Source organism: Podarcis liolepis (genome assembly GCF_965112155.1).
Source record: "Podarcis liolepis genome assembly, chromosome: 6".
In the NCBI taxonomy this organism is placed as follows: Eukaryota; Metazoa; Chordata; class Lepidosauria; order Squamata; family Lacertidae; genus Podarcis; species Podarcis liolepis.
In genome coordinates, this window is record NC_139559.1 from 34,298,878 (window position 1) to 34,325,414 (window position 26,537).

Below are 26,537 nucleotides of genomic sequence, written 5' to 3' on the forward strand. Positions count from 1 at the left end.
ACAGCAATGGCAAAGACTGGCAAGCAAATCACAGGAGCTAATGAAATATTGGTGTAGCTGTCAGTGCTGAGAACAGCGTAGCAATTCTGGCCAAAAATACAACTTCCCTCCTCTGTCAAAGCATGAATGGAAGGGGCTGGCTTGTTTTGCTTTTCCTCAGGAAGGAGAATGAATCCAACAAAGAAATGTGGATTCCTTGTGTCTGTATGACCACACGGTCAGAGGCGCCTTTGTAACACTGCTGAAAATTATTTTTGTATCTGTGAGTCCTAGATAAAATGGAAAACAGCAGCTGATTGGTTTTTTTAAAAAAAAATGTCTAAATAATTTTACATAACAAGTGTTGGATATGCTAACCATTCTATTTATTCTTGGATGCCCAAAACCTGCCATGTGACAGGAGGGATAGTGTGTCTTTGTGTGCAAGAGAGAGAAAGAAGGGACCTTATAGGTTATGTAGCTTCTGAGGTATAGTGCAATAATCAGTGCTGCTTGCCTCATGCACACAGTCGCTGTAGTCAGTGTTGCATTTCCCACACTTGCAGCTCACGGCCACAGGATAGGAATAGTAGGAGACGACATGGTGTTGACAGCCAGGGATCATCACAGTCTTGTACACCATGTCCTTGTATGTGCACACTTCCTGGGACAGGGCGCTCTGGGGCAGCAGCTTCTTACCATTGCTGTCCTGTAAGAGAATGCCAGTGGTTATTGCTTTTTGCTTAATCCTACCCGCATAATTTATGTTGTGCTCAGATAGAAATCTCTCCATCTCACACCTCCCCAACGGTCACATTTTTGTAACTGCTGCTGAAGCAAGAAAGGCCATTTCATCCTTGGGATGGGTTTTCAAGCTATGACATAGGCACAGTCCCACCATAATGTTGAATTTGTGGTACGAGCTCAGTTCCTTGTGCAGTTCCTTGGTATGATTATTTGGGGAAGGGTTGCTGAGCAGGATCAAATTCCTAAATATGCACAGATTGGTTGTGACCTCTTGGCCCTCTTCTTTTGGTTTGTCCCATTACTTTAATAGTTAATCTGAAATTCTGTATTTTGGTTTTTTCACTTTCTGAATTGGCCCTCCACTTTTCTAGTGGCCATTTGCTTTCTGAACATGTGCTCATTCTTTCAACATTTACCTTAATTAAACTGGTGGAACTTTGCTAATCCTGCGTTTCAACCTGTTGCTCAGGTACCCTTTTGAGTGCAATCTTTCGCCATGACCTTTGATTTTTCAGATCCAATTTGTTGCCAATACATACTGCTCTTAGTTCCCACCCATCAGTTATTGATGGTCATCATCGTAATTGCAATTCCCCCTCCCCCGGCCACATTCTTCTCACCTACAGCCCTTCATCGCTGTTCTTTTGTTTTGGTTGCTATTTATGAGTGTCATATTGATTCCACCTCTCTCTACCCACACTCCTGGCACTCCATTACTGAAGACCATGAGGAAGAGCTACTACAACACCAACCCTAAGCCAGCATCACGTAATGGGTGAGGGCCTGCTGTGTGCTGGTGGGGTGAAGTCACATTCTCCACTTCCTTTAGTGCCCTATAACCCACACGGCTAACCCAAATTTCATGAGAATTAAAAAAGCAAAAAATAATTCTTGAATGTGCTCAAGGAAAATCATTTCCTCAAAAATTAAGAAAATGTCATAGTAGAAGCAAGATGATAGTTTGCGACAGATAACTGTCCTTGATCACTTCCATGTCTCTGAAAAGTCCATTGATTCAAAGCCTCAACTACTCCAGTGTCTCCCATTTCACCTCCACATTTAGTATAATGTCTCAAACCATTATATCACCTCATTCGTCTTCTCTGTTGTCTAATAATCCTTTCCTATTTACTCCTAAGGCCTAAGCTACTTATTAAAACACTTTTTTTTCCTAACCAACCAAGAAGGGACTCAATGGTGTGTTGTAAGAACGTACCCGTGTCATGCAATATCCTTCACAGATGGTGGTGTTGATGGCCAGGCAGAAGGCACATTCTCTCTTCTCCACGTGGATGATGTACTCAACGGGGACACAAAGGGACATGCTCTGCCCCAAAGTCAGGGCAAAGACTAGGAAGAGAGAGGTGAAAGGGGCAGGATTCATGCTGCATGCAAAAACAAAGCAAGGCAAAGTCACTTTAGACATTGTGATGTCAGGAGTAGCTTATTAACAGAATATAAGGGACTTTCCCAGTCTCCATTGCCAAACTCTCTGATCTTTTTTCTATGCAATCAGGTACATAGGTTATCTGTGTACATAAACATAAAGAATAACTAGTAAGCTAGTTGTGCCCTAGCTAGATTGAGGGAGGGCAGGTCCAAGTGGGAAATTCCTAGTTAAACTATAATATGTACATCTGCAAAGACGAGTATCTTGAAGAAAGACAATTGTCCTGACACAAAGAATCTCTGCATCAAGGCTACCTTGCCCTTCTCTTCCTCCTGTCATTCCCATGCACTTGCATATCTAAGGATCAGCAATGCTTAAAAAGTACCCTTGAGCTTCAGGGTGCATGCACATATAACTTGGACAATAATGATTATGTTCTGCCAATCATACAGTAGCAAGCATTCTTAAATGTTGGAATAAAGAAGCAATGGTAATTTTTTGAGCCTCCCTTTCTTTAGGCAGAGAAACACATAACATTCAGTACATGGTTGCCTCAGTCTAAAACCTCTGTGCAAACTAAGAACAGCCCCAGTAAAACCAAAGTTAATGATACTGTAAAAAGAGGTCAAACATAATGCTCAGGATTTGCAAGCCATAAGCTAGTATTATAGTATCGCTTGGGAAAATAGAGCTCCTTCTGCTAAGAGTGTCAGGTTGAACGAACAAAGCAATGACAGAATGGCAAGCCTCTGGCTGATGCCACAGAATCCTCCCTAGGAAAAGTCCTTTTTCTGAGGGCTCCTCCAGATGACCTGTTCATTGAACATTCATTCTAATTTGCTTGCAGAAAGCTTACATAGAGGTTATACACTGGGCAGTATCCATTTTCCTGTCGCACAAGTAGTTATCCTTGCACTACAGGATTTCCCCCTGTTTTCTCCCTGCGTGCACACTCTGCAGCCTCACCAAATCTGCTTTGGAGAGTTGGGAGAACCGCTAGAACAGATTTAGCGGGGCACAAGGGAGGAGAAAGGTGAATTCTATTGTGCAAGCAGAAATCCTTGCATTGTGCAGACATTTACTTAGTGCTATTATGGATACAAGCCCATGTCTGGTCTTTAATGATCATCCATCCTGATTTGCTTGTGCAGTGTCCATACATCTTCCTGCAACTCATTAATTCATTCCATGCTTTTCAGTACATTTCCTGTGACTTTCCTTACTGCAAGCAGCCTGTCTTTAAAAAGGTAGATTTGTTGTAGTAGGGTGAGCAAGCAATTTAATTGCACACGTCTAAATTTATGATATACACTTAAATCCCTCCTGCAAAATAGTGGCAGTGTGGATTCTGGAGGCACCCTGACAGTAGGGCACAAGTTGCCAACATCTACAAATATGCAGTCATTCCTGAATTCCCCACATACTTACATAGAGGCAAAACCTGGAACACTGGCCAGACACCCACCTATCAGCCGTGAAGTGATGCCAAACTGGAAAGACCGTCAACCGGCTCTTTCCTTCACACAAGAACCAGATGCTTCATTGATTCTGCTTCAGGCGCAATAAACCCAGCACAAACTCTGAGTGCATTTTATACTCCTCTGGTTAATTCCTGGCTGATCTACCTGTTTATGTAATTGCATTAATTGCTACTTCTAATCTCTGTAATATCTACTGAAGATTCATACTTGTCCATTCAGGAAATGTAATTGAGATATGGAGAACTATAACATCTCCGCCTAGCAGCTGGATGGCACAGCTAATTAATTTAATATTCATTCTTCACTTACCACAACATGAAAATACATATATATGGATTTAGGAAAGCCTTTGTTGACATTGGTAATTGCTGGGAAAGAACTGCCATGGAAGAGAAACAAACCCAGTTTGCAGAACAGGGGGTCTTAGGATAGATTTGAATGGTGATGGAAGAACAGAGAGGTCTATATGTGAAATTCTCAGCAACCCTTAACAAACTACAGTGGCCAGAATTATTTGAGAGAAAGAATGTGCTTTGAATGTGCCTTAAAGGAATAGGTATAAGTGGGGACATGGGACATAGGACATGGGTGGCGCTGTGGTGTAAACCACTGAGCCTCTCGGCTTGCCAGTTAGAAGGTCAGCAGTGAGATCCTGTTGCTTTATCCCAGCTCCTGCCAATTGTTTCCATGTGCTCTGTTTTCTGGCACGGTGTTCTTCTGCTGGCCACATGACCCAGAAAGCTGTCTGTGGACAAACACCGGGTCCCTTGGTCTGAAGGCTAGATGAGCGCCGCAACCCCAATAGTCGCCTTTGACTCAACCGTCCAGGGATCCTTTACCTTTTTTTTAAGGTATAGCATGTATGTGGCCTCAGCTGAATGCATCCCTGTAGTTCAGGACTGTGCCTAGAAATGGTAAGTGTGGATCACGCGAAGTCATTTTCATTATTCAGTCCGTGGGACATTATTTTTTCTCCTCTCTTCTCAAGGTCTCTAAAAATAGATCTACATCATGGCAAAAGGGGCTTAAGTGTCTAAAAGCAACACTAATTAATTTGACTTTCTATAATAAATCTCTCAAACATATGTTATGATGAGTCAAGTATTTTATTATGGTCATAGACCGGCATAAGCAAAACATCTAAATAAATAGCATAACAGTATGAATCTAAGCGAATAATTATTAAATAAATAAGAGCAAGAACCAAACATATACATAGAATACTTAATTAAGCATAGATAATGGGTGAGTAAAAAATTATAAGAAAAAATAAAAGATCGGTTAGCACAGCTATATGGGGTAGGGTTCAGAAGTGCAGATCTAACAATATGGGCCTTCAGTTTAGGATTGAATTGTAGCATAGACCATTCTTTGTCGAATATCTATCATGGCAGCGCAAAACCTGGCGACTGAATATGTAACTTCTGGGGTCTCATCCTGTAGTAATAGGGAGATGTTGTGTTGTTCCGAATGCCCAGGAAACTTATATATGATGGGTTGGATAAACCTAGTTCAAATGTCTATATAATATTGGCAATAAAGAAGGGCATGCTCCGTTGTTTCCTGCTGCCCAAAGCCACATGGACATGAGTTTGTTATTATCTCATTGTTAAATAATCTTTCCCAGGTGGCCCTAATTCAGAAATGGGGCCCTCAGCAGATGGGTGGAGCCTGGATTTCTGCAGGAAATAAATTGTGCAAGAGTGAGGAAGTAAGCAGGGGTACATTCAGAGAATGACTGTCAGGTGCTCTGTCTGAGAACCCAGGAGAGTCTTCACATATGATATCTTTGGAACACTGCCACATCTAAATGTAAGTACAGCATCAGTACAATGGTCCTATTAATTTTAGCAAGATAATGGTGCAATGGATTGAGTGCAGCAATCATCACCATGGGTGAACAATGGGTTTACATGAGCGGGTTCTATTTCTTCTTTTGTTCAGCTTTGAAACACTGGTGGGACATTATTTTATTTATTTAAAACATTTTTATTGCACCCTTCAGCAAAATTTATTCCAAGAAAGGAAGAAAGAAGTGACTAGTATGGAACAGAAAAAGAAACAATACTTAGAAGTAGGTAAAATGTACTTTTAAAGCCAGTAGATGAACCTTCTAAAAGTCGTTGGACTCCAACTCCTATCGGCTTCAGTTAGCATGGCCGGTAGTCAAAGATGATGGGAGTTGTAGCACAGCAACATCACCTTTTTCTCCAAGATTTTCTCTCTCTCTGCCCCCCTCAATTCTCACAACAACCTTTGAGGCAAGTTAGACTGAGAGATAGTGGCTGGCCCAATAGACCCACAGTGAACTTCTTGGCCGGGTAGGGATTTGAACCCTGATCTCCCAGACCCTAGTCCAACACTCTAACCACTACACTACATTGGCTCTAGGCATACTCAGTGTCTAGTTTGCCCTACATCAGATCAAGGTCGACTTAACATGCCAGGAATATGCATAGCTCTTTAAGTTGTTCCCATGAAGACAAAATCTCATTTATTTATTTTTAAGAGCCTTTGTTTATATCTTGGGTGGAAAGGGAGTGGATGAGGGAGTCTGACCAATGGGGAGAGGATGTGTAACAGTACAAGGCAGGGCTTGTAAGCAGGCAAACTTCAGAGGTAGATGTTTTGGACCATTATTGCTTTGCCTAGGTAGGGAAGGGGTGTGAACTGGGGTGTGGAATCTCCTCTTGGGCATCTATCAGATGTGTTTAGCTAAAGAGAAAACAGATATCATCATGGGGTGAGGTTGATGCTTGAAATGTGCCTATCCTATGCTTGAGCAAATGCATACTTGGTCTAATGAAATTTGTGAAACGGCTGGCAGGGTTTGTGTAGGCCTTCATGAGAGGTGGGTTGTAAATATTTTAATATAAAAAAATTATTATTATTTATTATTTATGTTAGAATAAATAAAGTATTTACGTGTCTTAAATGCCAGACCAGCTTCACAGCTCCTCAGCTGAAGATTCTGAGGTTTCATCTAGGAGACAAATCCTCACTCCAAGTCCCTTGCACTAGGTTGTAATTATGCCTTTTTCTGAATACAGTCCTTTGTCATGTACCAGATCTTTCCACAATTCCCCTCATTAAGAGACCTCTTCAGAATCTACTATACCGTGGTATTCCAGCTCCATTTCTGTTTTATCTAAGGCACACTTGCTTCCCAGCTGGTTACATGACTTGTCCATGTGCCACTTAAACTCTAGGATCTCCATCCAATGACAGCCAGTTTAAGTATTAATCATTCATCTCTAACCTTTCTCCTAAGCAAAACATCCTTCTCATTGACATCAACGAGTCGCACTTTCATGAAACAGAAGATACCGCTGCCGTGTTGCCGTCAGATGAGTAATCCCAGGAACCCAAATATCGGGGCACTGGATGTGCCTCAATGATAAGCGACGCTACAGAAAATGCAAAAGATGACTATTTAAAAGCAGGCAAGAGCATGATGTCATATTTGTTGTAAAAATGTGCCAGTATTCTGAAAAGATGGTTAAGGGATGCAGACCTAATTATTCTGCTACAGCACACAACGGAGGGACAATGAAACAAATCAAAGCCTGGAAGATTTGTGGGATGAAAAGTTAGGATTTCAGAAGGAAGTCACAATGGGAAATGAAACAGTATGTCTTGCCCTGAAACTTTTGCAGGCACAAACGCTATTGAAATTGGGATTGCATAGAAGCAGCCAGACACCACCTTGAGCACCAATCATCAGGAGTGTACAGTTTTTTTAAAAAAATCTGGATAGTCCCTAAGTTGTCACAAAATTGAATCTAGGGTCCCTTCAAGTGTCCTTAATGTGCATTCATAATGATCCCTCGTCAATAATTGCAATCACCCCCATCCCCAGCATTAGCTGCCACATTATATTGCCCAAGTAGGAACAGATAAATGTTGTCTCCTGTTTTCAAAGTCTAGAAGCTGCAATGGCTTACACCTTCATTTATAAGTTTCAAAGTACAAATTGTGTTCTTCGGTTATTGTGCTTTTTATTATAAAATTATAAACTAAATCTAAATAAGTAGAATAAAATAAATCTAAATAACTATTCCTGCATTTCAGGGGGTTGGACTAGACAGGCATGTCCGACTCCCAAGAGACTGCAATCTACTCCCACTTTAAAAAGCTGGGAGTGATTTCTTTATTTTTTGCTAGGATCACACGATCGACCAGGATCAACCAGGGACGCCCCACAATAGACTGGTTGGACATGCCTGAACTAGATGATCCTCAGGGTTGCTCCCAACTCTACAATTCTAAGATTCTAGGAATGCATCAGAATAAGCATAGCATGGGCTGGGGAGGAAAAATGGGCAGCGAGGAAGTAACAGCAGTTTGTGCTTCTGAAGTGAGCATACAGATTATACACAATATTTTTAATGTCCAATTAGGGAGAATTTGTTCCTGAACTAGAACAGGGATTTGCCAGATGTTGGTAGGTTTTGATTCTAGATTGACACTTCCATATGTGGTATGCTGATGTAGGAGCATTCATTTCCATTATCACCATGGACCAGTATCCACACCTGGAAAAGTACACTCTTGCCATTAGCATCTGAATGCATCCAATGCAGAGCCAAAACTCAAGCATGTCTTAGACTGGATTAGAAAATCAACACATGGTAAGTGAGGTGTCCTAAACTGGACTGCTGTTATCCGTGTTTTGCTTTTGGGTTTGAGACTGAGTTATTGTTTTTCTGTGACCTTTTGTATGAAAAAGATGGATTGATTTAATCCTTGCCAGCACTAGTCACAGGTTAATCATTCACTTGCAGTATGAATCATTAAACTGTTTTCGCAGGCCTAATTGGTTAACAATTTGAGTACATTTACTTCCTGCTTATATGTAAGGTATTGTTCCCAGAATCTTGGAGCAGATGTGGCTGGTTTCTGAAGGATGAGTACTAGAAAATATTAATGGTGCGGCATTGGACTTGTGGCAGTGACTTCAGAACTATAAGTATGGTTGTTACTTTTTTTCATATGTGAAAGATTGGCTTAGTTTCTAGTCTGAGGAAAATAACCAGCAAACACAAGAGCAGCTTGGTTTGTCAAACAAGATTCATTTTTCAAGACTTTGCTTCTGTTTCCTCATGAATTAGTCTTCTGTTTCTGCTGTGGCAAATCTGGGAAGGGACATCTAGAATGTTCTTGTCATATCTCTGCAGCCCAAGGTAAACCAGACTACAGAACATTGTTGGTTAATTACTACATCTTTCCTAAACTATTTCTGTACTCATCAGAAAACAAACTGGTGAGAAATTCTGGAAGGGTGTTTGTGTCCCCTAAAACAGCCTCTGTTAATGGGTGGCTCTCCAGGTGTGGTTGGAGTACAACTCACATCATCTCTCACTACTGGCTGGGACTGAGGGGAATTGCAGTTCAACAGGCTCTGGAGTGCCACCCATTAGCCACCCATGTGCTAGTTATTTGCACTGAATTCTTTTCACCCTCTTGTTTGTAGCCCTCTTTCTATGCAGATCATGTATCCAACTTTGTTCTGATTTGGAATGTCTCTATGATGCAACTATCATGTGACTTGAGTTTCTCTCTCTCTCTCTTGTTTCTGAAAAATAAGTAGGGCTATGATCAAAAGCACAGTGGCTTTAATACTCTTCTTACTCTTGAGAAGGAAACTGTTTGTTAAAGTCTTCCTTTTAAGAATTGGGAAAGAACATTTCATGGGGATAGTTGTAGAAACTGTTTTGTTGATACACCTGTCATTTCATGTTGTGCTGAAACACAATCCTATGGTACATACATATCATTTCTTGTTAAGTTACTCAGCTATATTCAAATGACAGGCCAGGCCAGCCCAGCCAATAATTGTTCTACATGACTAACCTTAGAATTCTTTTATAGTTTTCCGTTACCATAGAGATCTCTATGGGCTTTGCCCAGCCCTGCAGTGAACATATCCCAAGTAATTAAACAAACAGAAACACGCTAAGGCTAAGTATCTGTTACTCGGGCCGTTGCTGCCATCATCATCTTTGGTGAGTTTCAAGAGATTTGGATTGTGTGTGTGTGTGTGTGTGTGTGTGTGTGTGTGTGTTAGGGGAGTGTATTGCTTTGGATGAATCACAGATCTCAAGCTGAAGAAGAGTCCTTTGGAGGGATTCTGGGCCTGTCTGAGAAGCAGGAGTTACATAAGTATGGGTTTGTCTACACTTCTGCTTGTCTCACCACTTTCCCGCAGGAAAACCCACTCCGTACTGCTGAATCAGAGCAAATGTCAATTGGGTTTTCCATGGATTTGTGATTCAGCAGTAGAGAGCAAGTTTTCCTAGAAAAAGCTGTGGGACAAACAGAAAACCACTCAGACCCGTGCCTAGAAAGCACAGGAGAAGTGGAAAACCCCTTGGGCCCGAGCTTTCTAGGCATGGGACAAGAGAAAGTGTAGACAAGCACGTTAATAATGTAAATAAAAAATCTACTTGCTGCAGTTTCTTGTCAGTTTGCCAGGTTGCGAGCTTGGAATTGCCTTCTAAACTTGAATTATGCTGATGAACTGGAGGAGTAGGCAGACATGCCTTCTGTTGTCCCTCCCTATTCCAGCCTTTGACTTGGCTTGTGCCTCAGGTAGCAGGATCCACTGAAGCAGCGGGTCCCAATGTTGATCTCTCCCCCTGCCCCCGCTCCTGTTCCTAATGTATATCTTTCCTCACCTTTTCTTTCCTGGTGGGGAGGAGCCATTTTTGGGTCCACCTCAGGTGCTGAAATGTCTTGGGCTGGAATCTATCTTTAGATTCATAATTCAAGTCCTGTTCTTTCCAGCAAGCAGGAGATGGAGAATAAGATGTTTCCTTGTCTCCTGATTCAGCAGTAGATTCAAAGATAAAGGTCAACTACAACTTAACAACCTGTTAAGCAAATATTATTTGCACATGGAATCCACTATGGCCATGATTTTCAGTTACCATCATATTTCATGAATCTGTCTGTCTCTATTGTTGATTATTCACCAAAGCCAGACTAAATGTATTTCCATCAGAAGTACTAAACGGCAGACTGTCTGGCATACCCTATCAGAATAGGCTCTCCTTATGTTCTCAGGGTTTTGACTCTATGAAGAATATCCTACTACAATGTAAGCAGTTCAAACAAGCCAGAGATCAATTAATTAAACCCTTATTGGTAAACTTAACTGGAAAATCTGAAACCTTCTACCTTTAAGTACCTCCTTGGAGATATGTCAAACAATACTACCCTGACCATGGCTAAATTCCTCTTAGAAGTAATAAGAAATAGAAACTTACATGCTCTGGATAAAACATATTGGCCGCCTTGGAATCCTTTCCCTGTATTTCTGTTTTATTTTGCTTTTGAAAATTCTTCTGTGGGTCTTTGGACCAAAATAAAGAATGTTATCTTATCTTATAACTTACCAGCATAGTTCTTTTGAATATCTGGTTCTGGTAGTGCTATGAAAACTGTTAAGCCCTTCACATTAACACAGGGTATTCATACCCTAGCAGAGTACAGTGTTGATAAGCCCCAACGGAGGCAAAGGTTACAAATTTTCAGTATGCCAAAGGCCAATTATTATTGTTCCACATTCACAGCTCATGATTACAAACTGCATCAATCATCTTGATCCTATTTGCCCTGTGAGGTCTGACACTACCTTTCACGTGTTACTGATAGGAATCTAAGACTCAGTAAATTAATTGCTCAGGGCTGAATCTAGCATATATCAAAGTTAACCCGAGTCCAAGGAAAACATGCTATCACAGTTGTGACATGATAAGGCTCCATTTATGTATTTCTGCTGAGGTACATGCCTTCAATAAGCCACAGAATTGACAATGAAGCATTGAAATACTTGGTTTAGTTGTAAAGGCTTCTGCTGGCTCTACTCAGAGCATCCGTGTTTGTCTCTTACCTCTCAAGGGGCAGAATCAATTGGTAATTACAGGGGATGTGTGTTTCTAATCCTACTTGTCTCTCTCAGTGTCTCTCTCAGACCAGAGAGGTGTATGGCTTATATGAAAGACCTATTAATTGAGAAGATAGAGTTTAATGCCTTCTGCTCTTTTACACCTCTAAGTGCTTTTGCAGAGAACCTAACAGATGCAATTTTAATTTATACTCATAACTCTGTTATTGTTGTTTTAAATATGTTTCCACAGGAGAAAAAGCTAACATAATTGACGAGGAAAAAACAGAAAGCTATGATGGACAAAATAACATATGTTTGCCTTGTAGTCTCCATCATACTGAAGGCAGTTTCACTTCAGACTACAAACTACATCCCAGCAATGAATACTACATCCAGGACTGAAAGGCTGACCGTTTCCAGTACAGAAGCAGGCAACATCACTATATTGCAGAATGGAAGTGCCAGCTTGAGTACATTCACAACAACAGTGAATATTACCAACTTTCCTACGCTTCTACAAAGCACCCATTCTCCTCATACAGAAACATCAGCTATGACTGCTGAAGCCAAAACTGAGATGACATTTCCAACAGAGTCATTCTCTACTAATTCTACACATCAAGCCACAGTTGAAGATTTCAATGTCACAACTTCAGCTACCACATTAAAACCGACAGTCCAGCCTTCTAGTACTGCACCACCTATCACCAGCAAGGGTTACCTTTCAGTTTCAGCAATTCAGTTTCCAGGTAGGTCTGATGGACAAAATATAAAGTTACAGGCAAACACATGTAAACTGAGACCTGATGCTGTGATGTTGTTTTATAGTGAAAAGCTATGTTAAGAGTAGAGAAATGGCAGGCGGAGGAGTGCTTCCTGTTTATCTGCTCCAAATCACCCTTCCCACACCTAGCTTTTCCCCTATTGCTTCCAAATAGCATGTTTGTTCTTAGGAAAAGGTATCCCATCAGACTACAAGGACATATTGGAACAATGTTTACCTTACTTTGTATGCACATTAGAAGAGTCACTCTTAAATTGTTTGATATTGAAAACGACACATGATGAAAGCATCTGTAGCAATAACTAGACTATTTTAGTAGTGACCCCCAAGACCCTAAATATACTTATCTAGAAGTCCCATTATCATTGATTGGACAAATGTCTGAATAAACATCCACACTGATTTGCAGTCAGCAGCACACTAAGCTATTTCAAACTAATAATAATAATAATAATAATAATAATAATAATAATAATAATAACAACAATAATAATTTATTTATATCCCGCCCATCTGGCTGAGTTTCCCCAGCCACTCTGGGCAGCTCCCAATCGAGTATTAAAAACAATACAGTATTAAATATTAAAAACTTCCATAAACAGGGCTGCCTTCAGGTGTCTTTTAAAAATAGGATACTGTAGTTGCTTATTTCCTTGACATCTGACGGTAGGGCGTTCCAGAGGGTGGGCGCCACTACCTAGAAGGCCCTCTGTCTGGTTCCCTGTAACCTCTTCTCACAATGAGGGAACCGCCAGAAGGCCCTCAGTGCTGAATCTCAGTGTCTGAGCTGAATGATGGGGGGTGGAGACGCTCCTTCAGGTATACAGGACCGAGGCCATTTAGGGCTTTAAAGGTCAGAACCAGCACATTTAATTGTGCTCAGAAATGTACTGGGAACCAATACAGATCTCTTCAAAGGTAGCCCCACGAAGAGCACATTGCAGTAGTCCAAGCAGGAGATAACTAGAGCATGCACGACTCTGGCGAGACAGTCCACGGGCAGGTAGGTCTAAGTTTTACTGAGCTTTTTCAAACTAAGTAGGCTTTCTGTATTATTTCATTGCAGCAGAAGGAGCTGGTTTAAGCAATTCAGATACCATCCTAACCATATTTTTTGCCATTGTTCTCGCACTGACAATTCTCGGATTCATTATATATATTTTCAATAAATATCGAAAACGAAGAGACCAATTTTCCCATCATCCACTCTATGACGCCTCTTTTGAAACAGGTTAGTATATTTTAAATCAAATACCAATATCATGTACAAGACTAGTGAGTAATTATGGGAAGGGGCAATACTCAGCTTTTTATTTTCATTCATAGTAGCTGTCTTCCCTTAGTCACTTACCAACCACTACATGCTAAATAATGGAATGGCACAGCAAATGGTAACAATTTAAAACAGCTCCAAGAGGTACTACTGCTGTTTCTCAGTCTAGTGGTAAAATTAGCTGTTTGCTGTGTGGAGTGTATAGTCTGAAATGGAAGTGGAGTTTCAGCAGCAGGAAACATTGGGTTTACCAGACAATGTGACAGTTTCCTGTAGGGAAAGGATACAGCCTAAATGCATGCATGAGAGAAAAGGAGACAGAAATGTATGAGAGAGTTTTTGAGTATCAATGTTTAGCTTTAAAAAATATTTCTGGTGGTTTTTTTTAAAATATGTAAAGGAATAATGTTTATAGCCAAGGGCACAGAGTACTGGGAGCACACATGCAAAAAAACTTATTTATGCTCTTATCAAAGCCCCCTGAGCCTCTTGAGGTGCTACTGCAAAAGGCAAATGACCCTTTTGACCAGTGTAAGGGGCTGCCTCTGAAAGAAGGAACTAGAACATTCACATGTGCTGCTTTGAACCCATGCAAACATATTTCTATCCTCACTGGGTATGTTGTACATCTGAACTGGATACTGGCAATTTTCTATGAATACTACTTAAATTGTATCATTGCACAAGGAAGATTTTAAGTCTTTAGCTTTTTGGATTCATCATTTCCCAGTAATATTTATTTTTTAAAAACTGTTTACAGTGGACAGATATGCTACTCCAGATGACACACTTGTAATATCAGGAGGCTTATATGATGCACCAAGAATTTCTAATTCCAACATGACAGTGTATGACGATGATGAGCTTCAGATTGATGAGATTCAGTTACCATTTAGTGCTCAACCTGGACAATACAGACTGGAGTTTTTGCCTGGTGAAAAAGAAGTGGACTTTTCTTCAACTTATGAGGGAACATTTCAAATACCACCAGGAGGCATATAATTGTTGGAGCACAGGAACTCTTTTAAAGTGGCTTCAATAAATATTTGAACTTCTATCCAGCTCAATAAAAATAAGAAAATAAAATTAATAAAGTATATTTATTTGAAAACAAGGAACACTTCCAGCAGTGGAATACAGTTATCTGCTACTCAGTGACAACGAATGACTTTCAATTTCATTGGTAATATTGTGCTTAAATAAATAACATGAGCCTTTTTTGATTCATTCTTTCACTAACCTTACATTTCTAATCTGTTTATGTTAACCTATACATGCAAATGAGCATGCAGGAGAGGATTGGCAGAGGACTTAGTGGAGCACTATTTCCTTCTTCTGTCCCCTGCTGGTCCTTAGCTGATCACAGAATGCTATGCATTGGTCATTACTTACAACCCTGATCAAGCCTACCATGTATGCATCCAGCTAACCTTTTCTCCTGATGGCCCTGTGCAAAAGTACTCTAGATCCAGCAAGGGAGGGATGGGAAGAAAGAGGAGTCTACTGAGCCCTACATTGATTCTTTTCCACACATGCACCTGTACCTACAGGAGATAGATCAGAACATAAGTTCTTGGGGAAGCTTATAATATTTAAATTATTCCAACACTTCCTGCCCTTTTAACAGACTCAGGACACCCTATTTTCTAAAAAAAAAGTTACTGGAACAAAAATGAAATGAAGGCAGAGTATTCAAATATGATAAACTAAACAATTAGTTCAACATTACAGTAAGTTTCACTTATGCAAAAAGTTTTCCAGCTTCTTTCATTTTTTTCTTTCTATCCACTTTGGAGATTGCAGTCCATCCAGCATCTCGCATCTTTCTTAAAGCTGCAACCTTAACAGAAGATCCAGGAGTTTTCAAAGTTGGTGGCATGTGAACCTGTACACAAAAATGAAAACTTAATTTTATTAACACGGCAATTGTGATATATATTTTGGCTTTTAGTAAAATTGTGAAGATACCTTTTTTGGTGTCATGACACATAGGCAAGAAGTTTGTGGATAATCTTTATACAGCTTTTTAAACATTTCTTCCTCTGAAACGATGCTCTTGAAAAGAAATTGTTTTTTTTAAAATAAATGCATAGTAACATCTAGAGTCTTTCTTTTCCTTTTTCAATATACAACATGGAAAAATTATCTCATTACACACATCCAGTTTAAGAATAAGGAAAAACATCCTATGACTTTTTAAACCTAGAGACCCTAGTTCACAGATCTTTGTGTGCAGCATTATGCTAGGTACATATCAATAGTACTGTGCTAGATGGATTATGGGTCTAACCTGATGTAAGGCAGCTCCTTATGCTTTATGTTATCACTATGTATGTTGGTCCAGAACCAAGAAGGAAACAAAATGTGGTATTCAACTGAGCTTCAGTCAAAGTAGACCTATTGAAATAAGTAGACCTAACTTAGCCATGTTTACTAATTTCATTTGGTCTACTCTGATTAAAACTTAGCTGGACACCACCCAAAGAGAAGAGCACTGAGAGGGCTTAGCTGGGAATAGCTAAGAACTGGAGTGCAGCCACAAGGCTGGGGCTTTATAAGCTGTTTTCTGGGAACTAAAACAGGCTGAGTGGCAATGCTGTTTGCTTTTAGGAGACTGCTTGCTTCTTGTATGTATATAGGGGGAAAACAAAGAAACAATTGTTACAAGAATCTCTAGCTCTTTCATTAAGGAAATGAAACCCTATAGTACTGCTTCTAGACCATCTCACTGTTCAGAGAACTGGGGAACACATAACAATATTATGCAATCTAAAAACAGTGTTATGTTTCATATAAGTATGCAATGGAAACTACAGAAGACTGGATAGACATGACTTTCATTACACACCAAGAAATAATTTGGTTAGTTATATTACTCTATGACATTTCAAATTAGGAAGAATTTTCGATAACAATTAGAAAGATCTTTGGAAAGCTCTAAATCAGGGACATGTAATCCTCCAGATGTTGTTGGACTTCAGCTCTCATAACACCCAGTCAGCATGGCCAACAGTCAGTAATGATAGGAGTCCAGCATCTGTGGGGGGGGGGGTTCAATCCAAGGGGGGGTATCAAAAGAAATTTACCAAACATAATATATGCCTCTATCTAAGGTTTTTTTTGTTCAGACCTATGTGAACCTTGAGGGGAAAATGATCTGGCTAGGTTAGTTGTTACTTCATAGGTTCCAAGGGCATCTGATCAAGGAGTAGTAATAATCTGTTCTGGTGAGAAAAGCAGTTACTTTGGGGGGGGGAGATAATCCATGGAATCATTTATATGGCTAGGAGGGGGGCATATTTTTATGTTGTAAAGCAAAAGAAATGGCATGTGATAACAAAAAGCACTTCAAATGCCTCTTTACACACACACACACACACACACACATATATATTTCTTATTTTCAAACTAATACCAGGAGGTCGTTCTCAGAGGTATCTGACTGAGTATCCAGTTCTAAAAGAACTTTTCTTTTTTTCTTTGTTACTTCTTCTGAAAGTAGGCTGGTGCTTTCTCTTAGTAATTTAGATTTTGGAGGTGTTTTCACAGTGTAAGTCTATATGGAATAAAAGAAATATTTTTTTAAAAATCCATGATGCTAACTTTAACCTTTTTTTAAAAAAAGACTCTTTTAAACCTAGAAGCCCTTGTTCACAGATCCTTTTCTTTAGAATTATGCTATGTACAGATAGTACTGTCAGGCAGCTCCTTATGCCCTGTAATTTCTGGGCATGTGAGACCTGTCCCAATATAAGAAACCATGAATGCAGCCCCAAAATATGGAGATTCAACTACATATGTAACAATTTTTTTGTGCACAGAAGACTTGATTTGTAAGGAAATTTGTAGGTCTTGATTGGTTAAGGTGAAAAACATTTAGATTAATGAGAAAGGAAAATATTAATCCCAAAAAGATATATGTAGATTGTAAAGGAGTGGTCCCTACAAACTTTCTTAGGCTTTCCCAAAATAAAAATTTGTTGTGAAATAAATGCATGTGGTTGAAGTGGATTCCAACTTTTTTTCTCAGCTAGCGCTGCATAAGTATAAGCAACTTGCCTAGTGGATGGAAATGCAAAGCTAGCTTTCAAGCCTGCACTGTATTCCCTCTGAGTAAGTGGCAGTGCTGCTGCTGGCAAGGTAGCATTGCAGCTCTGCACCACTGAGTGAGCCGCTTCTGTGTATGGGTTACAGATGCCTATTGGCTGGTTGCAATGATGAGTGTTCTTTCTCTCTCTGTGTATGTTGCCTTAAGACATATATGTGGAAGGCAATTATGAAGTAACAACAAGAGTGGCAAGTGATCTTCCCCAGTACGTAACTCTGCAACCCAGCTATCTTATCAGTATTAAATGATGGGGGCTATTTTCGCTAGTACTCTACCATCTGGGTGCTTAGTGAAGCTTTGATAGATGACAGACCTACACATTAAACCTACACCCTAAACGAGTTAATGTCAGTGGATGGAGCTTCTGATCTATATTGCTTACTTACAGCATTTAAAAGTGACAAGCTACATTACTGGTTAGCTGAGGATAGAGGAGCCATCAAATCACAATAAAGTGAAGGAATATTGCATCACTCATTAATTACATAAAGTGGTAAATAGACAACACAAAAAATAAAATAATCAGAAATCTGGAAATAAAGGTAACACAAGACAACAAAGACATGGATTTACAAGCAGCCAGTGCAGTGGGGCAATGCCATGCCGCTGCCCTCCTGACAGTGACACTGTTGCCACTTACCAGATGGGGCAGGGCAGCAGTGAAGTTTGGAGGGACTTCCGGGTTAGCGCCAGCGGAACCCGCTCCGTGAAAATTGGGTCTTGCCGCCGCGGCGAAGGCGGTGACCCTTTAAAAATCCCAGGCGGAGGAAGCCTGGGAACGTGGGATTCGGCTGACACCAGGAGCGCCTCCCCTACTCGCAGGGAAACCCCTTTTCGGGGATCCGAAGCGACGTGGGGTGAGCGGCGCGGTGTTTTGAATCGACTGCTACTTTCACGGAGTGAAGCCGCACAGCCGTTGCCGGAGAGCACTGTCTTTTTCCTGTGGACAATTGGACTCTCAACAAGTACCCGTGAGTAAAACGGAAAATTGGATTAAGAAACATTTTAATTTGGCACCGAAGCGGGAAGGTCTAAACAGGAAGCCTGCCTTCCGCTTTTTGTAAATAGACTGAAGCAAAAATTTGCAAGCTAAAGTCTGGAAAGTCGCATATAAAGGACTAAATTTCCTTCAGTTATAACCATCAAAACCCCTTTTGGAAGCAGGAGAAAAGGGGGGAATTTTGACTGACCAAGCCTGCAGGAGAGAGAGTAAAGAAAGATAAATTTCCACCGTCTCAAACCTGGGAACGGGGTGCCAGAGACAGAAATTATTGGGGAAGTTCATTGACTGTGAATGGAACGTTTTTTTTTGACAGATAGTTAAAAAAAGAGAAACAAACTGATTCCAATGTTGCCTTTTGCAATCAAAAGACACAAAATATATGAAAAATGAAAGTAATTTTCTTTTGTTGGACCTGTTTACAAAAGATGGATACAAATAGAAATTGTCTCCTCTGGAGGGAGCTTGTTAAATTGTTGCTGGAGTCGATCTGGGGATTTTACAGCTGCAAGATTAGGATCGTGAGACTAGACTCTGGCCTTGAATAAAAATGTGTTTAGAAGAAGTTTTGGTGCTTGCTTTTTGCAAGACAAGCGCTTTGTTGGAGCAGAAGCATGAGAAGATGGATTTGATGACTGTTGCAGTCAAAAACTTTGGACAAACGGCGAATACCCATATAGAAGCCATCCAGGAACCAACTCAGGAACTTGTTTTGACAGGGCAAGTGCAAGTGCAGAAGATAATGGAGGAGGTCGCTGTTGACCCTCAAGTAACACAAATGGAGAGACCCGAGGCCCTGCAGGAGCATAAACTGCTGTTCTTGAAGATTGAATCTGGAGTGGGCCAGGGGGGTCTGAAGTTGTGGGGGCTTTTAATTTTGGAGGGTCTTTGAAACATGCTTTTAAATACTTTTTGGACTACAGTGCTGAGTGTGGGGAATGGGACTGTGGGGAATGGGCTGATCTGCTGAGGGGATATGGAGATATCTTTGGGTCGGAGTCTCCCCGAGTCCTATTCCTCAATGAGAAAGGAAAGAAACTAAGAAAAAGATCAACAGAAGACAAGGTAAAATGCAGGTATAAACAAGAAGAAGATCTGCAGAAGGGGCATGGAAGAGACTTAAGAGCCTCGGACACAAGAGCACCAGGTTGATGGACTAGATGGAATGGACAGTAAGGACTGACATAACCCGAGACCAGGAAGAAGAGACGTTGGATGAAGATTGGAAGAAAGTTTTTTTTTTAATAAAAAAAAATTATTTTGAGAATTAGTGTAAAACTAATGAGTATTAGGAAAAATGTTAGAATGAAACTATTTGGCTTTAGTAGAAATGATATAAGGAGTTATGTATAAATAAATATTAAGTTTTAAGTTTTAAGGTATTTTATGGTAAGATAAGGTTAAAATAAATTAAGGTAAATTGAAAGACAGAACATAGTGAAAGATAGCAAGGATTTGCTGAGTGAATTAATATGTTAGACCGTTAAGATAAATAACTTAACAAAAATTGAGAAAGATGAAAATAATTTGCTGGAAAAATTAACTAAACTAGAATACAAAAAGGGAGGTGTGAGGAGGTCGAGGAAACAAGCAAATGAAAGATAAAGATATGGAGTATTGGATGTGTGTTTTTTATTGTTGTATTGTTGTATTGTTGTATTGGTTTTTATGTTTTTTATTTTCCTTTTTTATGTATCGAAATGTATGTCTTGTTGAATTTTTTGTTGTTTTCCTTTTTTCTTTTTTCTGTAATTTCTAAACCTCTAATAAATATCTTTTTTAAAAAAAAAGCAGTGAAGTTTGGAGAATAGAAACTTTAAGCTAAATATTACTTTCTAAATAGTAATTTTTTTAAAAGAAAAACAAAATCTACTTTTTCATACAAAATTTAGAAATGAGAATCTTAAATCAAACCCTGAACAAATATAGATAAACAAGTAGATAACAAACAAGTACATAAAACTAAAACGTAATATATTAAGAAACAAACCCTGGCAGGTGTCCAAGAAGACTTTTCTTTGTATTCCAACTTGTTCACATTAGCAGGTGTAAATTTTTGGGACATTTTATTTTTGGAATGAAGAGATGGAGAATCTAGGCTATTGGTTTTAGGTGTTTCCATGAAGGATGTTTGTGTTTTCTACAATTAATTACAGAAAGCATAAAAATATGGAGTAAGTATGAGAAGAACACAACTACCATACCAACAAATTTTACTGGAAAATTTTACTACTTCACAATGCATGTATCAGGTAGCTTATGCAATAAAAGTTGAATGCTATATTGTAGCAAAGCATAATAATTTTGAAAAACAGAAGTAATGGTCACCTGATGCCTTTTTTCTTTTTTAGAAATGTCACCTTTATTTGCTTCTCTTGCTAGCTTTTCCTAGACAGAGGGAAATAGTGCAACTTAAAAAAAACTTTTGAAGTTTTCTATTTAAATATACTTTTTTATTAGCACAAGACGATAAGGGAGCATTTAAGTGAGAAGCTCAGAAAACCATTATCAGCTCTACCACAGTTGTTTTTTAAAAGTTAAAATCAGCTATGAAGGACCCCCTACACCCCAAGTGGATTAGGTTTGTGCACTGTGGAAAGAATGTGCTTACCCCACCACCAAAGCTGATGTACATTCCATGAGGCAAAAACAAAACAAAACACAGGTTCCAAAGTGTAGGATTTCAGATTTCACACATTTGTCTATCTTAATATAGGGAGTCATCTTCCATTTAGTAGGGAATGATCTTAGAAGATCAGAAATCTGATTCACTGCATGTGGAATAGTAGAAAATAGAATGGTGGTTTCAAACTGTTATTGAGGTCTAATACATAGGCGCCGACTCCATGGGGCCTGAGGGGGCCTGAGCCCCCTCAAAAATTCGTTTGGGGGGGCTCTGCCCCCCCCCCAATAATTTAAGAAAATTATTGGGCACCTTGCCAAAAACCGCGCAGGGGACTCCGGCGCGCGCCTCCCAAAGTGACCGGGAGCTCCTGAGAAGGGGCGGGCAGGTCGGTCAGTCAGAGGAAGACCCCCAGCGGCGGGACTTTACAAAGGAATGGAGCCGCGGGGCCGAGGAACGGCGTATTCGTCGCCGGCGAGGGACCGGGGTGAGGGGAGAATGGAGGGGACGGGAGTTCCCGCCGCCGGAGCGGGGCTTTTTTTCTGGGTTCGGCTAAGGTGACGTTGGTAGGAGGGGTGGCCGCCTCCCAGCGCGAAGCCTGGGGAGGGCAGGCCAGTTCTTGCATGCAAAAGCACCACTGCCATCCTGCCGCCAGTATGGACCCCAGTATGGGCCCCCCCAATATTTTTTATAAGTCGGCGCCCCTGGTCTAATACTCCAATTCCTCAAAAGACAGACAAAATGGATTTAAGCTAATGGCCCCTACAATAACCTGTTGCTCTCCTGACAGGAGCAGCCAATGCAAAGGTTGAGTGGGGGGGGGGGAGCAACTGCATGACCTGGCCTCCTGGCAGCAGTGTTGTTGCAGTTTATCAGGAGGGAAAGAGGAATAGGCAAGGTGGTGGGGAGCTTGGCATTCAGCAAACACACCAGCAGGACAGCTGGACTGGCTCCACCAGTACATTTCATAGCACCAAACTCCCTGCCATATTGCCGCTTCCTCCCTCCCTCCCAGTGATTTACCAATACCATGAGGCCAGGTCTGCACCATTGCCCCTTTCTGATGGCTATCCTAGCCTCCAAATGTTGTTGTTCTCCAACTCCCACCAGTCCCAGGCAGCATGGCTAATGGTCAAGGTTCAAGGACATTATAGTCCAAAAATGACTAAAGACATGGGCTAGATACCTCTAGTATAGGGGAATCCTGTGGCCAATTAAAATTATCCTTTATCATTGGTGAAGCATTACCTAGATGAGAACTCCATAGTCAAGCTAGATCAAATAATTTTTAAGGCCCAAAAATATATTTATTTTAATCTTGCCCTGACCTCACTGAGTATATGCTACCTAGCACAAAAGTATCACTGCAAATCTGCGGGAAACTAATGAACTAAGTACTTCGTTTTTGTTTCTGCAATTTCTATGTACTGTAAGGATTTCCAGGGTAATTCTCTTTACTGTGCCAGAAGTGGCTTACTTGGTGGGATAGCTGGAATGCTAGCTTCTTGACAGCCAGGTTGCTACTGTTTGACAGGTAGGGTGCTGGAATGCTGGATTGGCTCGACTGGTGCACCTAAACCATGCCAGTTTCCCCATCACCTCAGCCTCCCCCCACTTTCTCATCATAAGCACCAGTGATTCCAAAGCCAAGACTTACAGCTCTACTGCCCCCCAGGCATCCTCATGAACTTGGTAAAAATTGCTTCTAGTGATTTATTTGATTGGACTATCACTTGGGTGCTTAATACAAATTGACAAGTCTGAATTCCATTTCAATCTGAATGTGATTTGCTCAGCTTGCATCACCACCACTTTTACAGAGCAGGTCTCTACGTAGCACAGATGACCTGTGCATGGCTAATCATGTTATATATATCATAAATGCATTGCTGCACATCACTCCAATCTCTGAGGAGTGCAAGATTCCAGCGGTTCCAGGTGCTTACCCAGAGTTTGTATTTCCATTGGAATGAGGGACAGCGGAGACTGTGGTGTCTTTGTGATACATGGTTTATTTACACATATATATAACCTGGGCCTCTAATGGAGGGGTTCACAGCATTAACAACCCAAGAGGGTCTTGCTTCTCCCGGGAATTTAAACAACCTGCTGCCTCCAGCTTCTATCTCACATAACTCAACTCTCCACTCTGGCCTGTCTTTCTAATTACCAGTGAGTTGAGGGAGGGGGACTGACCCATTTGCTGTCTGGCACAGAGGCACATTCTTTGTTACCTTTATGGCCTATTACCTCACCACGAGGCAGCAGCAGAGCTAGCCGCTCAGGTACTGGGAGTGGCACACATGCTGTGCACCTGGGGGTGAGGCGAGCCACCTATGGGGGCGAGGAGATCCATCCAGGGGGCGGGGCGATCGGCGCAGTGGCACAATCCTCCCAGGGGCCGATCATGGCATGGTGATACAATTCTTCCGGTGGAGGGCCGATTGCAGCACAGCAGCACAATCCACCCGGGGGGATTTTGTCACACACCCCCTGTGATGACACCCAGGGTGCACTGCACCCACCGCACCCCCCTTCCTACGCCCCTGCCACGATGCTGTTCCAGAAATTTGAAAACTTACTTAGAGGTCAACACTTGCTGGATCCAGGAATTGCAGTCTAATAGACCCCCACTCCTCAAAAAAAACTCATAACAGTATGCTTTATGTCAACAGTTTGCACAATTTACTGAACAATACTGTTAATGAAGCTTTTGTGCTTTTATTATTAAAAAACAACTCCTATTTTCCTTCCCTCCCTTTTCCTTCAGGTGTTTAACAAGCATTTGCTTAAAAAGCATTTTTTATAAGTCAGACAATGGTTGTCTTAAAAAGGCAAATTCATCATTATTCCTTAGAAGCATATGCCACTGGGTGTCATTCACTCTTCTTTAGGGCTATTTAAAAGTAAAAAACAGCTCCTAGACATAAAGTAACCCAGATTATTTTCACAGAATTGTGTGCATAAAATTTAAAAACCAGAAGATATACCTTCTCTTCCATTTCTATTTTAAGTTGCTCCTGAAGGGAGGAGAGTTCCTTTTTCTTATTGGAAAGTTCACTTTTCTGAGAATGATAATTAGATAAAAACTTAGTAGCTCAGACTCTATTTAAAAATTCGTTCACATGCTCAACTTTTTCAGAAAAAATACATTAAAATAAATTAAATACAATTTTAAAAAATTTAACTCAACCTTTCTTTGTTAAAGGATTGGAAAATAAAGTGCCTCTCTCTGCATGGCAGATAGTGATCTGACAGCTACAGTAAAAGCCACATTATTGAATTCAATTCACCATTAATATATATATTCATCAGTACTCCTTGTCTCGTTTATTTTCATTTCAGTTTGTCCCTCATGTTTCCTATAGATGTACAGGAGTACTATAAATAGTTATAACATTTGTCTACATTTAAGAAAGCTGTCGGTTTCATTTTGACTCAAAATTGGACAGTGACTTCTAGTTCCCACACAAAAATTCCTCCATTGGATTAAAAAAACTGCAGTGAATCATAATAAAATATAGAAATAGGTACTGATGGGACAGTAAAGGATAACCTGTAGCCACACCATGGCTGAAATAGTTTAGGAGATATTCTTACCAAAGATCCTATTGTTGATGATACCTCTTGTTCTTTTGTCTTATAGCATTCTAATATTGCATCTTTTTCTTCAACTGTCTTATCATATTGATGCTGCATAGAGGAGATGGTCATATGTTAATTCACATATAATATTTAACTGCTTATTCTGCCTGCTTGCAGCAGAGGAAGGTGGTAAGCAGCACCAGTCTATTAGCTCTGCTGAGAGACCAGCTCCAGTTGCTTTCCCTCTCCCTGAATTGTTTTCATTTCAGCTGATAATTAGCAGCATAATATCTGTTTATGCACAAATCCTAATGGAATTCAATCAGGCTTATTCTGAGGTAAGTGAGTATATAATCCTAGCCTAAAAGAATGGGTGCTTCCAGATGGGTGTAGATTTTGTCTGATTTCTCCCCTCCACTTTAGTATACATGTATATTTATTTATATGAATATAAGCACTAATTTCACAATAGGAAAAAGATGTAAAAAACCCAAAACAAAATATGAAGTATACAAGTGAACGCAAGTGGAGGAAATATTTGAATGAATGCAACCAAACACTGGTAAGGACTCATTATCAAGCCTACCCAGTGGCAGTGAAGGCAGCAAAGAAGGCATACTTTGCTGCCTCCATAGCATCTTCATCATGTAGTCCAGCAGAGCTTTTCCGGGTTGTATGAGGCCTTTTACAGGCTGGCTCAAAGGAGGTGATAGAACCAATAGTGGCTCACTGTGACTTGTTTTGCAAAGCATTTTGAGGATAAAATTGCTGGCATCCACCAAGACCTTGACTCTGCTGTTATAGCAGATGAATCTCATGGAGTGTCCAGAGCACAGTCTAGTCCTGTTGTGTTGGATGAGTTTCAGTTGGCCAAGGTCCTCGGATCAGTCAGGGTGACCACTTCCTCTCTAGACCCTTATACTTCTTGGCTGATAAAATCCAGCAGGGAGGGAACAGCTGGCTATGCCAAGGAGGTGATTGATGCCTCTTTACGAGAGGGGGTGGTCCCTGCCTGTTTGAAGAAGGCAGTGGTAAAACCACTCCTTAAAAAAACCTTCCCTGGATTCAGAAAACCTAACAAACTACTGGACAGTTGCTATTCTCCCTTTCTTGGGCAAGGTTCTGGAGCAAGTGATCGCTTGGGGTTTTTTTAATTGAGTTGTTGTTTTTATTTTTATTTTATGCATTTGATATTTTATGTGAACTGCCCTGAGACCTTCAGGTATAGGGTGGTGTATAGAAATGAAATAAATAAATACATGTTGAAAGATTAACGGCACATATATCAAGGTAATTTTAATCTGCTTTAGTATTTTAACTTGGATATGTTTTTAAGTATGGTTGTATTTTTTTATTTTAATGTTTTACCTTTTGATAGGTTGTATTTTACAATCATGCAGTGCACAAATTTTATGAAATAAATAAATCAATATAACACCTACACCCCCATCAGATAATACACACAACCACGATTTCAGACACCCCAGTTTTGGGGTTTTTTTTGAATGAATAAATAAATAAATAACTGACACACCAAAGTAGGCGGGAATTAAATACCTCATGAAAATGCAAATGTTTAAATTGCTACAACTGGAGCTACACTTACTTTTTTGCTGCAGCAGATCTCGCTATTTAAAAGTACCTTTTAATATATATAATATAAATAATAGCTCATG

At 40.3% G+C, this 26,537-nt stretch overlaps 3 protein-coding genes across 16 annotated transcripts in view; 1 reads left to right on the forward strand and 2 right to left on the reverse strand.

Moving 5' to 3' along the window:
* Nucleotides 1–343: 343 nt before the first annotated feature.
* Nucleotides 344–11,732, reverse strand: TSHB (thyroid stimulating hormone subunit beta). Of its 4 annotated transcripts, XM_083508637.1 has the most exons (5): nucleotides 10,866–11,732; nucleotides 10,275–10,420; nucleotides 6,857–7,004; nucleotides 1,943–2,111; nucleotides 344–688 (listed from the first exon to the last, which is right to left on the reverse strand). In XM_083508637.1, the coding sequence occupies exons 3-5, from the start codon at nucleotides 6,889–6,891 to the stop codon at nucleotides 446–448; spliced, it is 447 nt and encodes a 148-aa protein (XP_083364763.1). In that variant the 5' UTR covers nucleotides 6,892–7,004; nucleotides 10,275–10,420; nucleotides 10,866–11,732; the 3' UTR covers nucleotides 344–445. The 4 variants fall into 4 exon arrangements, with proteins under 4 accessions (XP_083364763.1, XP_083364764.1, XP_083364762.1 ...); XM_083508638.1 differs by lacking the exon at nucleotides 10,275–10,420; XM_083508636.1 differs by having other exon boundaries at nucleotides 10,275–11,732.
* On the forward strand, nucleotides 8,457–14,659 carry LOC310709242 (uncharacterized protein). 2 transcript variants are annotated; one of them, XM_083508613.1, is made up of 5 exons: nucleotides 8,457–8,566; nucleotides 9,469–9,602; nucleotides 11,739–12,237; nucleotides 13,339–13,503; nucleotides 14,306–14,659. In XM_083508613.1, the coding sequence occupies exons 3-5, from the start codon at nucleotides 11,781–11,783 to the stop codon at nucleotides 14,545–14,547; spliced, it is 864 nt and encodes a 287-aa protein (XP_083364739.1). In that variant the 5' UTR covers nucleotides 8,457–8,566; nucleotides 9,469–9,602; nucleotides 11,739–11,780; the 3' UTR covers nucleotides 14,548–14,659. The 2 variants fall into 2 exon arrangements, with proteins under 2 accessions (XP_083364739.1, XP_083364738.1); XM_083508612.1 differs by having other exon boundaries at nucleotides 8,458–8,780.
* SYCP1 (synaptonemal complex protein 1) overlaps nucleotides 14,627–26,537 on the reverse strand; it is a 45,185-nt gene continuing 33,274 nt past the window's right edge. For all 10 annotated transcript variants that reach the window (XM_083508551.1, XM_083508547.1, XM_083508552.1 and 7 more), the window contains exons 26-32: nucleotides 24,877–24,969; nucleotides 24,267–24,341; nucleotides 20,982–21,041; nucleotides 20,644–20,793; nucleotides 16,961–17,101; nucleotides 15,514–15,600; nucleotides 14,627–15,430 (exon numbers count right to left, since the gene is read on the reverse strand). In XM_083508551.1, coding sequence (XP_083364677.1) covers nucleotides 15,287–15,430; nucleotides 15,514–15,600; nucleotides 16,961–17,101; nucleotides 20,644–20,793; nucleotides 20,982–21,041; nucleotides 24,267–24,341; nucleotides 24,877–24,969 — 750 coding nt within the window. In that variant the 3' untranslated portion in view covers nucleotides 14,627–15,286. The remainder of the gene's footprint in view (nucleotides 15,431–15,513; nucleotides 15,601–16,960; nucleotides 17,102–20,643; nucleotides 20,794–20,981; nucleotides 21,042–24,266; nucleotides 24,342–24,876; nucleotides 24,970–26,537) is intronic.

Excerpts from the sequence above, each read along its gene's own strand:
- TSHB (XM_083508638.1), bottom strand. The coding sequence starts at position 6,891 with ATGTCAATGAGAAGGATGTTTTGCTTAGGAGAAAG. Across the intron at positions 2,112-6,856 it reads ATGTTTTGCTTAGGAGAAAG|CATGAATCCTGCCCCTTTCA; the intron begins GTTAGAGATGAA and ends TTTTGCATGCAG. Across the intron at positions 689-1,942 it reads AAGGATATTGCATGACACGG|GACAGCAATGGTAAGAAGCT; the intron begins GTACGTTCTTAC and ends ATTCTCTTACAG.
- LOC310709242 (XM_083508613.1), top strand. The coding sequence starts at position 11,781 with ATGATGGACAAAATAACATATGTTTGCCTTGTAGTCTCCATCATACTG. Across the intron at positions 12,238-13,338 it reads TTCAGCAATTCAGTTTCCAG|CAGAAGGAGCTGGTTTAAGC; the intron begins GTAGGTCTGATG and ends ATTTCATTGCAG. Across the intron at positions 13,504-14,305 it reads TGACGCCTCTTTTGAAACAG|TGGACAGATATGCTACTCCA; the intron begins GTTAGTATATTT and ends AACTGTTTACAG.